The 16,373-nt window shown below is 40.2% G+C and overlaps 1 protein-coding gene across 1 annotated transcript in view; it reads right to left on the reverse strand.

The window, feature by feature from the left end:
* The window catches only part of LOC111238960 (transmembrane protein 132C-like), a 138,694-nt gene that overhangs the window by 15,886 nt on the left and 106,435 nt on the right, over positions 1–16,373 (reverse strand). The window contains exon 5 of the mRNA XM_022768696.1: positions 3,946–4,089. Within this exon, the coding sequence (XP_022624417.1) occupies positions 3,946–4,089 (144 nt within the window). The remainder of the gene's footprint in view (positions 1–3,945; positions 4,090–16,373) is intronic.

Here is a 16,373-nt window from a genome sequence, read left to right on the forward strand (position 1 = left end):
TCTATTTATTTCAAACCATCTCATCTCTAGTTTTTTTTTTTTTCTGGTGTCTTTTCTCCCACTTTGTTTCTACACTGTAGTGCCATCTTTATCTTTCCTTATGAAAGGTATCGAAGATGATAACCGTAAAGATTTAACTGAGATCTCTGGAAGGTGACATCTTCTGCGCTGCATGAAAAATTTAGCACTTGACTGATCTCTGCAGCCTCCGTTATCACCATGAATTTGTCATGAAACCGCGCACAAATCAATGTCACTTCGCCATGGAAACAATCCATTGTGTTGCTAATCATGCAGGCATGGAATTTATCCGGAGTGACACGCACAAACACAGATAAGGACACCGCGGAATCCAATTGTGGCGTACATGGGTGAGTTCATGACTGAAATGATAGTTGACGAAAAGTGACTGAATGTCCAGAGAGAGAGAGAGAGAGAGAGAGAGAGCGAGAGAGAGCTCACAGTGCACTGGGACATTTGTGCTGTGGGCATTTTCTAAAGGTTATGTAGATCTTTTTTTTTATTTTACTTAAATGTTAAATTGTTTTAGCTGAAATTCAGAGCATTGAGCCAAAGTGATTCTCTTCTCTTACCTTATTCCCGCCTACAGCAGCAAGAATGATGTGCAATTTCCATCATTCTAAACTATAAAGACTTCTTCTGGTGGGAGACTCGGTGGTTTATTGGATACACCGCAGGGGGTCTACACCATTGAGATAAAGGGTGAAACATCTATTATGACTTATATTAAAACAGAAGAACAAAACATTTTCTTGTTTTGATTCTCTTTGTTAGTATTTGTCTTAATTTATGTTGAAATCAATGTATCTTTTTTAGAAATAAACATAATTGTAGTCCCTAACTTTCAAGGTAGTTTTGTAGATTTGATAGATATAATAACACTCCCCTGAAGCCCATTCTTTTTCAGTTTTTATTGTAGTAGAAAATACTACAATATACAATATTTGTTTTGCCCAGTCATGAAGCATGAACATGAGCTGGAAGCCAGTCGAAAGCAGCGAGGGTCCACTGAGCTGTTTTGATTCCTATGGCCTCACTTTCCAAGGTACTGCGTACCTTATGACCCTGATATCAGGTAAAGCTGAACACGAACAAGCTCATCAGCATGGATCAGAGGAAGACACTGGTGTGTGTTGCACCGCTTCACTATATCATGTCTAGAGAAGGGCATTTCAGCAGAAGAGGGCTGGACTTGCCACAACAAAATGGGCAATCTGTTAGATTGGCTGTGATTTATATTACAGATTGTAACGCATTTGCAGAGAGGAAGCGTTGTTGTCTTTGCGTTTAAGGATGGTGGCCAAGTAGCAGCCTTTCTCATTGAGGGATATGAGTGAGTTATTCTTATTCTAACCACATTTTGTGTGTTTGATTTTCCAGCGGCATGGGCTGCCAGTATCTGATACTGACGCTCTCTTGAATGTCACAACAGAGACACTTTTCAAAGCAGTCCCTGGTCAGCATGACAAGATCCTGCCAGATGATCTTGTAACTTTGATGAAAAATTTAAAAAGTGAACATAAACAAAAGTACGAGTTCTCGCTGTGATAGATATATGGGCAGGGTTAGAGTTTTCAAGCAACTTTTTAAGTTGCAACTTTTTGTCTGTGACACTCTGCTACAAGAATCTACTTAGAAATCAGTTAGGGCTGGTAATAACTAATGATTAGTTTTTTTTGAAAAAAGAAAATTGTCCTCTGCTTAACCGCGGGGTTTTGAGTTTGATTACTGCTTTTGAACAGAGACCTGGCCACAACGGTAACGATAAGTCTGCAGACTGTTTTCTTAACGAATCAAATATTTGTTTGGGGGTGTAAATTGTCAGAAAGTAGGGAATAAAAACAAAAAATAAAGCTGGAAAAAGTGAATTGTTGCCACTTAAGCTTTAAAAAGGACTTGAATTAAGCCATTATCAAAATTGATTGACTGGTTGATTTATCAATTGTTTGAACTCTACAATCAATATAAAAACTCATGCTGTGATATCAGTTCTCTCTAACACACAACATATATAGTTTGTAGTAGTCAAACGAATGGCCTGGTTAAGGTTGGAGTAACGAGAGCGTACAGGCACCGTGGTGGAAATGAAGGACTTCACCCTCAACGTTTGAGTGAAACACTGAGGCAGGATGGAGATGCCTCCCAATCAAACAGTGTTTTATTTTGAGTTTCCTTTGAAAAGAGGGTGGAGGAGGGAGAGGAGGGGTGCCGCATACTGTTCCCAAGCCAGACGGTTGGGCAGGGGAGTATGCTACCGAGGTCAGCGTCACAATGTGCGGTACTACTTCAGTGGATAATTAAACCCTTTGAGAGATCTGCCTCTTCTCTTCTCTCTGATATGCATGTATGGTACACAGAAACGCACCAAATCAGCTCCTCAATACAACACAGGCACGCTCGCAACACCGTTCTTTTCCTCTTGACACACACACTCACAATTAAAAACAAACAGTTTATTATTTTTCGCAGTTCTCTCATGACTTTTTTTTTCTTTTTTGTCTTGCTTCTGCTTTGGCATAATACAATGGGGATGTGTTGAAGGGCAGGTATTAAATCTTATGTTGCCACAGTCTTTACATATATTATATTTACCTGCTGGATTAATACTAGTGGTTTTGCATTTTTCAGATGAACAATGAATCCTGTGTAACATTTCCCAAAGCGTTCAGTAAGGTTTTGTATTAATTACCTAAGCTCTCTGAAAGCCAATGAAAATCAACTTACAGAGATTTGAGACTTGCTTGAGACGGGAAATCGATGATGGTGAACATGTCGTCAGCTTTATAGTTTGTCAAAGTTATGTTATTGGCAAGTGGTAATGAAGCTGCAAACAGTGGCTTCTTGTTACAGTGGCTTTCAAACCACAACACCTTTTTAATGCAAGAAATGACCAAAATTTATACCGTTTTTCCACAACATACTCTGCTGCATATGCAACGCAAAGCCATTATTTTAGCATTAGTCTGTAGCTATGCAGCAGTATCTTACACCCTCCAAGCGATAAGAAGAATGAACAGCAACTTCAGTATAAAATGAATCCGTGCTGCTGTCGTCTTGAATTTTGGCTCCTCATATCAGACGAGGAAGTATAGATGTCAGGTTATAAGATGATGAAAAACAAGCACAGACTGGTGGAGTTTATTTTTTCTGTGTTTTCTCAACTCTTTTACAGCTACTGTTCTAACATTTTTATATATTCTGCTGCTTGTCTCTGGAAACACAACTTGTATTTTTAGTCATTCACCCTGAACATTAAAATTAGGGCTAGAATGATGCATAAATACATAGATATGCGCAGAATATGTCGCACTGTTTACGTTCATCCTCTGTTTATAAACTGGCGTTCTCTGCCCATCGGGTTTGCCAAATCAGCTGTAGCAGTAATTTATGGTATTCTGGCCTTTTCTGCATCAATTAATTTCATTTTAGACACTTTCCTTATAGAAATATGCACCTAGTCTATGAAAATCATGACTTTTAGCCAATGTCACAAAAATGCTGTTTCTGTGTCCAACATACAGTGCATATAAAGGTCTGCATAATGGGCCACAGGAGTGCATACACCTAAAAACAGAAATACAGGGAAACGTGCTCTCTACCTGCAGTATGTTAAATGAAGTTACCCAAATACCTGCTAATTGTTGCTGCTTTTTTCTAAGGTATTGATCCGTGACGTAAAGAAAAACTTTCAATTTCTGGCATACCATTCAATTTAAAAAAAAAAAAAAAAATTTGCTGGAGGAAATTCAGGAACTTCTTCCTTGACTACTATGCACAAACCACTTCTACACCAGCGCAACACTGTGTTCATTCTGTTTACCCGCCCACATATCACCACAAAGCTAACCGTGAAGCAGAAGGCAACAAAGATGAATTGGAAAAAGTAAAATAAAAGCATCTGCTCCAAACACATGCCCCACTAACCTTGATAACCTGTTCATCTGTTGACTTGCACTCCACCGACTCCGTCACATCAGAGACCGCTCCGTCTGTTCCTACGGTGACCACCTTCACTGGCATGGCGACCGTACGGCCATTGAGGACGGCCGTGTTCAGGATCTCGGTGTCCTGCAAAGGGAAACCAAAAAAACCTCAAATCAATATGTCTGTGACGATAAAGTGACTGTTGGGACTAGAAACTTACCAATTCGGACTTTTTAAGCCCTGCCAGCATTGCTATTTTTATGTTTACATCATTATTGTAATTAATTAATAATTATATTTCAACCAATATTCTTTTTTTTAACATGATCACATAAAATACACAATCAAGGATCCCTTAAATTTGGTCGTCAAAGAATATTGACCGAGACACGAACCGAATGGAAGATTTCACGGTTGAAAAACATCAACTACAAATACCCCCGTTCATACCTTTGGCATTTCTGCGCTGCAATTTATTGGCAGACAGACATTCTTTATTTGCCAATACTGGGGATGAACAATTAATAAAAATATTATCAAAATCGCAACATGGCCAAGTGTAATAACCAAATTGCAGGAGCTGGAATTTTTTGATAAAGTTAAAATGTGTCACAGCACACCATACATGAAACACTGTGGTGCTACAGAGATGCTACATATACATATTTTCCAGATGTAAGAGAACATGCTTATTTGGTACGGACCACAGATATATCACATCATCATCATTGTTGGATTTTCTTTCAGTGAAAATTAAATGCAAATTGATAATTTCCACTAAAGTCGTGACTTGTATCCAAAACACAATATCTGTCAAAACAACTGTAACATGCTTCTTCTTTTTTTTTTCTTTCTTTCTTTCTTTTTTTTTGCCCTCGAGCTAAGGCCACAAATGATGAATATTTTTAATTGTCATTATGTTTTTTGATCAATTAATCATTTTATTAAGTAGAAAATTGGGAAAAATGTCTCTCACAAGCTTATTCATTTAGATAGTTAGACATTTTTCTCACTACACACTCAGCTGTAGGTTGTAAGTTTCTCTGGTCTAAAATCTCAGTGTTGGTCTTCACCGTTTTCTAACTTCATGTAGCTTAAACCGTTCCTTCTTTGTTTCTGTCACAATATGGCGCTACTCTTCACCACTGTTGCTGTCACTGCAGTCAGCTACACCTGGTTAGGATTCCTTCAGTGTCAATTCATTCAGGAGGTTTTTACAGGGAGCTGAATTATCCACAGGGGTGTCCTCTTCTCCAAAACAAACAGACCAGGTGATTAAATCAGGTAGAAACACTGAATAAAGCGGCTTCGCATTAAAAATAGGCCTGGAGGGGATACGAGCCAAGCTGCCGCTAACGTCTGCTCAGCTTATGAACTTATGATCCAGGTGTTCTGAAGGTTTTTACCAGGGTCCGAATTACCAGCAGAGGTCTCCACCGCTCCAAAACAAATGGACCCAGTGATTAAATCCAGTAGAATCACAGAATAAACCAGTTTCATGTTAAAAAATCAGTGTTTCTCTGTTTGCACAGCTTGTTTTTCTGATTAATAAAAATTCAGACATCCCATGACTAAAATCCTTCATCTGGTTAAAATATGCACTTAAAAATTGACTAAGATCTAAAAAGTGTAATTTAAAAATGCGGCTGAAAATAACATAAAAAGTAAATTTCCATTGCTAATGGCAAACAACCACAACGTTGACATGTGCGCATAGGGGATATGTTGCTATTGACACGTGACAAAATGAAACGGACTATTACTGTGATTTTTAAAATGACAGATATGTCTTTGTTTGAAAATTCAAATTTCAAATGCTCATGGCTAAGTTATGGAGGAGCTTGCGGAGATAATGTGTATAGTGGTATTTCTCAGTGTCACAAGTGAACACAAGTCACACGGTCAACTTGAATGTGTCTCAATGCTTCAACAAGGTTTCATCAAACAATCGCTAATGCCCTTCACAGTCACCTGATCTCGACCCAACTGCACGGCTATTTCGTAATACCGTTGTTAGACAGCTCTCTCCACCGCCATCACCAAAACACCAAATGAGAGAATATCTTTCGAGTGTTGTTCAGAGACTCAGAGAATCTATGACAAGGAAGCAATGAAGCTGTTTTTGGAGGCTGAGGGTGGAACAACACCTTACTAAGACACTTTATGTTGGTTTTCCCATTAATTTGACACCCATCTTTGTGTAGCAGTGCACCCCGAGCTCTGTAAACAGACTTTGATGTGCAGTGGAGTTCCCCTTTAATGAATGCTTTACACTGAAGTAGGATCACACTACAGTTATTTTAGTCTTTTTATAGCGATTTCCCAGAACTCATTTGAAGCGGGAGGGGAGGAAAAAAAAAAAAAAAAAAAAAAAAAACTTTGACAATGATACTTTATGTCAAATTGCAGGCGTTGACGAGATATCAGAAGATCCATTTGAGAGTGGAATGCCTTAAAGAGGAGCAGGAAGAAGATAATGAGATCAATTAAGACAACGTCTGGTAATCCTTGAGCTCTCAGTGTGTTGGTTGTACAGAGGATTTGCTATAACGGTGGATCCTGTTCATCACAGCTTAGTTTCAATAAAACGCTACTAAGAGGCCTAAACCTTTTTGAAAGGCAAAGGAAAACTGGTCTCCAGACAGCTCTTTGTTCATCAAAACCGATGCCACCGTTTGCTTTGTTTCTTCACACTCATGCTCCTTTTGAGGAAAAAAAAAAAAAAAAAAACAAGATACAATTTAAAGTTTAACTTCAAATAAAGGAATTCAAAGGCTGTTAATAAGAGGTCTTCTCTGCTTTGTTGCTTTCTCTCTTGCACATCTGAAAGCTCTCTCTGACATATGTTTGGAAGTTATTTCACCCAGATTGTCAATAGATTTTTTTTCTTTACCCCTATCTACTGAAGGTGACTATTTTTAGTACAGAGCTTTGGTGTCTCAATTTCTTTACAGTGAAATCCAAAATAATGCCAACAACAGTTTCACCACAGGCTGGTGTTACTTATTGAAAATACCAAACTTATTTAACCACCACCTTTTTTTTTTTTTTAAAAAGATTAGAAAAAGAGTGAGACTGAAAGAGTGAAAGGGAATAGGACTGTGCCCTTTCTTACTCAAGGCGAAATCTTATAGAGAAGACTCAAAGAAACCCGAGTCATGCTCCGACACAGGTAATGTTATTAACTAGCCACCGTGGCTTTCATACAGACAGCAGTTCGGGCTCTTTTTAAAATAAACAATACCATCCAATCTTAGCTTTTCACTAACGTATCCAGGGAAATGTTACCTCACCTTGAACGCGCCGGTGATCCCAAGCTTTTCTTCCACATTTCCCATATTTTAAATGATGTGTGAATGACTGTCAGTGTTTATCTCAGAGCTTTCTCTCAGCATCTGTGAATTTGTTTGGTCTGCCACTAGGGAAACAAAATCTGCTCCTGAACATTAGGTAGTGGCAGGGGAGAAATGAGGTATTCTTGTGCTCTGGCAGCACTGAGCTATTTAGTGCTATTCTGTACATAGTCGAGGCAAAGTCATTAGGCCTCTAATACATTTCAGGTTTCATAATGATATCTTGCGAGCTTGTGGGTGTGTGCTAGATGTGTTTCACATAATGCGTATGTTGGGAGTTTGGGGAAAGAAAGGAAAAATGAATGGAAGACACAATGCCATACCGTCCCTCCCTCTCTCGACTTGAACTGGAGAATGAATCACATTTCCCACAGACTAATATGCAAATGACATTTACGTACACTGGAGTGCCATAAAGCCAACGCACGCCATCTGAGACATCGGTTCCTCGGTGAACAATGAACGTCGTTGCTCGTAATTATATGATAAGACAGAATGTACAGTCTCTGGTGGCAAATAAAGCACCTGTAAAAAGTGTTCTGTGTGTGTTCTGTACTTCTGCATGTGATGGCAAGAGTCTGTTTTGACTTAATGAGCCATTAACACTGGAACTACATTATGGAAAGGGAGGTCTTAATGAGCTCCAGAAACATCTATTATGGAGAGTGTTTGTGCCACAAAGATCTGAATATTGAGTGAGCTCGGATATAATACACGCGATTACAAACACACTAAGTGAAATAAAGTGAAATTTAATGAGACGGCTCGAGTGACGCGTGAGGTCCAAGAGGCTGAATCTTTTTTCCCCATGAAATTCCCCCACCTCTCACGAGCACCACGCGGTTGCCTAACACCTTCCTGGGCTCATGATGGACGGAAATGCACATCTTATTCATGTGGCCAATTTGTACACAACAGCAGATGAAACATTTGCGTCTCCAAGTGGTTGTTTTTACTAGCATATACACACACATGCTACACGTATACACCAGCCCCACACACACACACACACACACACATGTATACGCATGCAGACATATTAACTTTGACACAAGCACAAACACACCCTTGCTTGCTTGGTTTAAAAAAAAAAAGAAGAAAAAAAGAGAGAAAAAGAGGCATGGCTCCCTCCTCACGCAGCAGCTTATCTTAACAACCTCTCATTGCAGTGCAGACAGCAGAGCAAGAAAATAGAAGAAAGACGGCGAGCGAAAGAAGAATCGATAAAAGGCCATTACGCTTCTGTGCAGCCACGGTACAAGGGTGGAGTGTGTGGGGGCTGATATGGTTGTGGATGAATGATGTGTAAGGTAGCAGACAACCTCCACAAGCATTGCTTAAAGAATAGTTACTGTATGTGAGTGTCTGCAAGCTCAAGGACAAAATCTGCTTTTGGTACACAACACTGTGCCAGTCTATTCTGGTGGCCGTGGAGAATGTTTGTTTGAAAGCGCGTTTTTGGATTTGTCTCCTATTCGGAGCATTAGAGCATTGTGACCCTGAAAACAAACTGTTGGACGGCCACCTACAGTATGCCATCACAAATCCACTCTGTTAAACTATAGTTAAACTGTGGTGAAGCACTGTGGGTTGAAGGAGTCCTTGGCCTGGATTCATCCATTTGAAAACACAAGCCAAAGGTGGGAAAAATAATCACAGATGACTCATCGTGCAATATCAACTTTTTTAAAAACAAAAAGCTTAAGGCTCCAGGTTTTTTAGTCATATTAGTGTCTCTGTACACTGCTGCAGTTTCATTGCTCCTTCCATGTGTCCTTATGACAATTTTTTGATTTTTTTTACTTCCCATATGAGATCATTTTTTGTGACAATCCATTGGCCACTGTATGGAAAAGCATGGATGGCGTTGTAATGCATCCTTGATCCTCACATAGGTCTAACACGTTGGGTGTACGCAGACAATTAACTCAGATTCACATCTACGAGCCTACATTTGTTCTGTGGGGGGAGACTTGCGGTGGTTTCACGCCTGACCTGTTTGGTTCGGTTTAAACAAACTCTGGTACTTTTACTCAGTTGGTGCAAACACAAAACAACTGGACCAAGGCTGCCTAAAAAGGAAGGTCTTAGTCTGCTTCCAAACAGAATCCGGTGAGGTTTGTTTGTTGGTGGTTTGAGAGCAAATTGACCAACCACAGGACTGTGTGAGAGTCGAAAGATGGTTTCAGTTGACTTCGAAAGCTAAACTGCTTCTCTGAAAGCTTCTCTTTAATCCACCTGCTAAGTTACACGTTAAGAAAGCAACCTCCTGATCTGCATAAGCGACATTTAGAATGAGAATCATTTTCCCTTACACAGTATGTGGAGAAGAAGTGGCTGTGAAACATTAATACAGTTTCCTTAACATGGCAAACCACCCAAAAAAAAAATTCAATCAAATTTGGAAAAGTCATGTGATTAAATTATTTTAACCCCCTCATGTGTGTTAGAAGCCAACAGCAAGTCAGCTGGCTCGGCCAGTGGAAGACTTGGAAGCACAAGCTCTCAGCCGGCTTGACTGGAGAAGGACTGTAGTGCACATGGGCCCAAGAAGCTGGAAGTAGACTTTGGCGATTTCTACCAAATTAGAAAATGACGATGTCCACAGTGAAACATTTTTGATGGACTTTGACAAAAATTATTTTTATGTTTGCGTCTACTGGGGCTGTAAGTAGTGTAATTAAATAAACTCTAGCGTATTATGAATAAACCCATCCTTCATTTTTTGCGCTCTCCGGCAGACTCTCCTTAAGATACATATTCATCAGTTCTACAGTTCAACTTGATCTAAAGGGAAATCCCCACAAATAAGTAATGAATAAGAGATAAGTAATAAATATATTATATTGAATATAAATATTGAATATATAATATTGACTACATCCTTGGTGTTACCATTTTAGAGTGAAGATTTTTCCTAATGAATCAGAGGAGTTAAATCAGAGATGTGTTGAGCGTGAGCCCACCTACTTTTCAAGCGTAGTGACCGCACAGTAAGCCGCCTGTAATATTACAGTACACGGGCCTCCATGTTTGTCTGCATGCTGCTATTTATGACATGTAAGGTTCAGTCTCAGTCAGACTCATAATTTCCTTGTGTGCTCTTTTGACGGCAGAGGAGATACAGGTACAGTAAAACGCTGCGTGACGTGCTCTCAGTCACCGGAATTGGATTTCCCCACGTGGGTCAATGTAGCAATCGTGGCGCAAGATGACATCACCAACGTTGTCCAATCAGTGAGCCACCTGTCAGTCCGAATGACTCGCTCACAGCTTAAAGCTCTTTTTTTCTTTTGTTAAATGAAAAGCCAGCGTGAAAGCCGGTGTGGGCGGAATATAGCTACAAACTCCACACTTGAAGGCCTTAGCCGGCTGGTAGATTTAAACTCATGACCTTGCTGAGGTACGAGCGCCAACCGCCGCACCACCGTGCTGCCCCTGCTATTGTCAACAGTGGCTTTCTCCGGCATGAAGACATCACCTGTGATTGTGGCAAAATGTACAAAATGTGTTGTACCAGAGGGGTGACGGCGAGGAGGACTAACGGCTATTGATATGTACTTATTCAAAAGGACGGGAGGAAGGGAAGGAGACAACGGAGGTATGTTTAGCGTAGATCATGGCCGCTAACTCCGCTTAACACCGGTCAGCGATGTATTATTCATTGACTGAACGGATGCCTCTGACCCGCGTTGAACTGCAGCTCAACTATATACACAAAATCGGCTGAGATTGACAATAAGCTTAGTCCTGTACTGTTTTGGCCTACAGCGCTTGAGAAAAAGGATTTACAGTATATTGCAACTGCAGCACTCTCAGCTATTCAGTTCCTATCAATTATCAATAAAGAGAATCTGTTCCCTCCAGCACCTATACACCCTGCCACTCGCAGACATCCGCACATCTCGTGGCGAATAGCGGGAGATAAAAGGAAAGCAAGGGCAGGGGAATCGACACCTACAAGAATTTTGTTTATTCCGTTTATTTATTTATTTATTTTTCACATTTTTTTTTTCAAGAACAGCGATACAACAGCAGGAGAGAGCCGTGTTCATAGAATGTAATCTCTTTATGGTTATGGCTCGGGGAAAAAAGAGAGAAAAAAAAAAAAGGCACAGGAGTTATTCTGCACTGCGATGTTCAAGTCAGAGAAAAGTCGGAGCAAGGTGCTGATAACTGAAATGACAGGGGATGTGATAGAACGGGCAAAAAGATGGAGAATTACTTTTTTTCTTTTTTTTTCTTTTTTTCTTCCCACCAGTGAGGAAGATGTCTTTTCGGGTGCAGCTGTTGAAACTTTTTTTTTTTTTTTTTTTTTAATTACCAGCTCTTGGAGATAGGGGAGGTGAGCGGAGATGAATAAAAACACTATACCTTATTTACTGAATCATTTACCAAGATCATTTTGTGTCACCTACGCTGCTCCTCCTCAATTTAAAAAGAAGTCTTCTGAGTATAAAACAAGCTGAATAATCAACTCCTGTGTCTCCACTTGGCCAAGCAGCTACAATTGCAGTATTCTGCCATGACCAGGAGTAAGAAATACCACTATTGATTATTAAATCAGGACCTGCAGTGATTTATACTCTCCTCATTAATTAGATATTGATTTATTACATAACCTGTTGGCCTGACAATCTGTTGGATTTTGTTATCGTATACCGTGAGCTCTAAATACTTTTAGTGAGATTAAATATTAAGCCTCTGTTGTTTTTTCCCCCCCTCATACTTTCTCACTCTTTAACATTAGGAGAGGAAAAGCCAAAGTCAGCAGTGGTAAATTGGCCATCTCTGATGAAAGCTTGCCCACAGTCTAAGGACCCCTCTCCTGTCTCTGGAGGTCATTTGATTAGGAATAAACCAGAGAGCTGCTCTCTGCTCGACCCCGGCTGGCCAAGAAAAAGATTCTCGAGCCAGACTGACAGAATGGGGGAAAGGGCGAGAGGAGGCAAGGCAGTGAAAAATGAACGAACACACAACAACAAATTACAGAATGTGCAGGCTTAGCTTCAAAGTAAAGCCTGACTGACATACATAGAAGCTGCATCCTGGGTCCTGGGAGAGGGAAGAGAGAGATGTTGGGTGGCAGGAGTGAAGTAACGTTTGTGTGTGCGACTGCTGAACAGAGGACATGCATGCTACATGTGTTGTTCATCCAGGGAGTGTTGCAGTTACAAGATGCCGTGACTCCTACTCCAGCCACAGAGCAACTGCAGTGGAGCAAATGGTGGCCATCTAAATTGCTCGAAGGAATCTTGGCCTCAGTTTTTTTTAAGCAAGGTGGTGGTGGGGGGGTGGGGTGGGGTTTCTCATTGCTAATGTATGCAGGCTAGAGTCCAACCGATACACTGGATTGTGGTTATTCAGCCTGTAGCCTATCCACACATTTTCTCTCACTGTGCAGATGCATCTGGAGTCACAGGGGTTACGTGCGGACATGCTCCTTACTTTATCATCTACATATCTTAACCTAGTCTGTTGAAATAAGTTTATGTATTCAAGGAGAGCAGGGTAGACGAGTGGGGATTTCCTGGCTCCTGACACACATTAAAGGGGTTATAATATAATTTTTTTTTAATTTTATTTTTAGAATAACAATGAATGTGCCACATTAAACAAATGATTATATTTAATGTGAAAAGAGTCACTCGTACTGATGAACTCACAAACAGTTGTCACCTGACTCTGCAGTTCCTCTCTGCATTATGGAGGTCTTTGTTTTCCTTCCATTGTTTTGCCTTTTCAACCCACGACTGCACTGATTTGGTTCACAGACGAGATTAGCGACCAGCTTGTTAGCAGCAACAGAGTCAGATATTTCTTTCAGAAATTAATGGAGACCACAAATAGAGCTAAAATGAAAGTGGCCAGAAACATGGCTCCAAATTAAAACTAATGCTTGCTGTGTATTTGCTGGATATGCAAGTAAAGAACCACATCAGCACATGCAGGTTCATCATCAGAATATTAATATGGAGCTCTTTTTATGATCAGTTGATTGGTTTTTGGCCCTAATATCAATACAGACGCATAAATTGTTTTATAAGAAATTGCGGTGCAGAAATGGCAAATACGTCTTTGAGGAAATTTTAGAAACAATAATCATTACACAGTTTTTCAATTTATCAAAACATTTGATTTGCATATTTTAAGCAAATATCTGTGGTATCGGCCTCAAAGCCCAGGCAACTGTGAGGGAAAAGACAAAGAAAAACCCCAACAAGAAACACAGCATTCTAGAGCTAAATAAAACAAACAAGTGTTGGTGGGTTGAGCAGAGTTTCCCTGTTCTGATCTTTCTCTGTCTGTGTTTCTGTCTCCCTCTCAGACTTGCAGAACAGGATGATCAAGACAGAGAATGAGAAACAAGCCTGGTGAATAAGGCTGAATCCAGCGGGGGTTAGAAACGGAGAATTAATGCTGTCAAAATGCACAGGAGAAACATGGAGCAGTAAATTACAGGCTCACACATATATATATACACACACACACACACAGGAGGACTTAATTAAGCTGTTAGGGGCATTGTGGCTGCATGCAGATGCTGCCTTGAGGACACTTAGCATGCCAATGGAAAACCTCACTGCACAGCCTATTAGTGCTCTGCCAGGCCATTTCCAAATACACTTCCTGACAGTGTGACACTGTGACTGATGGCAGCCTGCTACAATACAGCTGGCTGGTCCTGATGCAGCGATAGCACTGTGTGTAAATTACAGACATGAGGACCGCTTTCTTTTTTATCTGTTTCTCTTGCCTGCAGTGGACACAGCTCCTTATTAATTCTGTTGTCCTTGTTGCCTCAGTCTGTCACTATCTGTGCAGCGCTGCTATAGAGTCAGTATGGAGAGAGCAACATTTGGTCAAACCCTAATTATTCTAGACAAAGGCGCTCACCCGTGATACAAAGGGAGGGGGGGGGGGGGGGGGGGGGGGGGAGATAGAAAAGAAAAAAAAAAGCTAATGTTGAGCCTCCTGCTAATGGCCCTGATTATAATGTTGTGGGACCGTGAGCGCAAAGCTAATGTTATTGAGTTTGAAATGCGGTGAGTTTCAGAGGCTATGAATAAAATGCTAATGATAGCATTTGGGATGTACTGTAAAGAGCTATGGGGGCCACACTGGCTGCCTCTTCTAATAAGAGAACAGAGAGGCACAGCGCGGCAAGCGGGAGATCAAAAATTCATGGGAGGATGCCGTAACAGTGGCGCTCTCTCAGTCGGCATGTTCCCTGCATGTACTGTCTTTCAAGCTCGCTAATGAAACACTTTCACCGCCTCTCTTCCCGTCTACCTTGTTGGTTCCAGGTTCCACTTTGTACGGTTTTCAGTTTTGAGTTTCACAGTTTCCCCTCTCTCTGATTCTCCATTTGGAATCCGAAAAAACAACATTATATTCGGCAAACAATACAGGCGTTTGTCTTCAACTTGAGTTCAGTGATCATAATATCAAGGGGATGCCTCCCGTACAGTACGAGGTATAGGGTGTAACGGGGGCAGTGTCTCTGTAAGTAAAGACAGCTTCCTCCCAGCTTCTATTCTTCTGTTTCCACTTTTGATCATTTGAGAGTTTTCAGGCCATTAAATGTATTGATTAAAAAAAAAAAAAGAAAATTCAAACATAGTATCTTATAAACTGAGGCACAGAATCACATAAGGGGTAACGGTCTCTAAAAGATACACTATAGTACAAAAACTCTTCATTTGAAGACACCACGGAAACTGTTATTGAATCCTCAAAGCATACTCTTCTTAAATCGATCGAGGATTGGGCTTGTTTCCGATACAAATCAACTTGTTCTTAAGATTTTCCCAACATAGTCCAAGTGTCATTTCCTGATATTAGCGCAGCAGTCTCTCTAATTCTGTCCAGTTGGAAGATAATGATACATTAAACATCCTTGAAACAAGGGGAAATTGCTTTGAGAACCAGTGTTATTATCTTATCCCAACGCCAATATTCCTCTTTCATTTTTCAGAAAAATGAAAGTTTGAACTGCATGTGAAATTATTAGTTGAGATGATATTGAAATGTTTTCTGCAGTGTATTGAGCACTGAGCTAGCATTCTGAAATATCCGGTCTATTCACAAAAGAGACAATATTGTGAATCATTGATTGGACTACAGTAAAAATTGTGCGACCAAATGTTTTGGAAAAGGACCTTGAGATGATGGCTTGATCCATTCCTGCAGAATAAATATCTGCTGCTGATCTTTCTTGCTTTTATGCAGTGATTACAGTCCTGAGGAACACGAATGAGTTAAAGAAATAACACCTCTCTTTTCCTAAAGTGAGCAAAACTTACATACCGTTATTGTCTGTGTAAAGCTTTTCGGCTGAGTTTTTGTACTTCCTCAGACTCGTGTCTTTTCTCCTCTCTTTTTACTTTTTAAGTTCTCAAGACCTCTGCCTTTCTCCGTTGGTAAATATATTTTTTTTTCGCAATTTCAGTCACTTATCCTTGAGGACAGTTTATAGCAGCTGTCAAATCAATACAGACATGTGTAGGAAAGGCCCTGTATTTCATGTTTTGCAGTGTGTGTGTGTGTGTGTGTGTGTGTGTGTGTGTGTGTGTGTGTGTGTGTGTGTGTGTGTGTGTGTGTGTGTGTGTGTGTGTGTTTTTCTGTGAAGGACTGTGGGCCAGAAATGATCAGCAAGAGTTTTATTGAACAGATTCTTCAACTTCTACAAATCTGCAGTTTAATTGAATTATTTGTTGACACTGTCAAAACATGAGCACTATTTTTATTTAATGCCAATTAACTGAAAATGATTACAACAAAGAAATAAAAACATAGCTTTAGAGCAGCGGTCCCCAAACTTTTTTCAGTGGGGGCCACATCAACTTTCCTTTCTGAGATGGGGGGCCGAGGTTAGTCTATAACAGGAAATGATATGGGCCAGGGTGACAACCAGTATTATTGTGGAGATTACAATGATAATTTGTTTGTAGCTGCCCTTCATTTGGCTTTGGCACCACCTGTTGATTTGCAAAAAAAAGTAATAAAAAAGTCTTCACATGTGTTTATTGAAGTACCACAGATACTCCATTTATTTTATAGAAAATAACACAA

The sequence above is a fragment of the Seriola dumerili genome, unplaced genomic scaffold (genome assembly GCF_002260705.1).
Source record: "Seriola dumerili isolate Sdu_G_001 unplaced genomic scaffold, Sdu_1.0 BDQW01001815.1, whole genome shotgun sequence".
Lineage (NCBI taxonomy): Eukaryota > Metazoa > Chordata > Actinopteri > Carangiformes > Carangidae > Seriola > Seriola dumerili.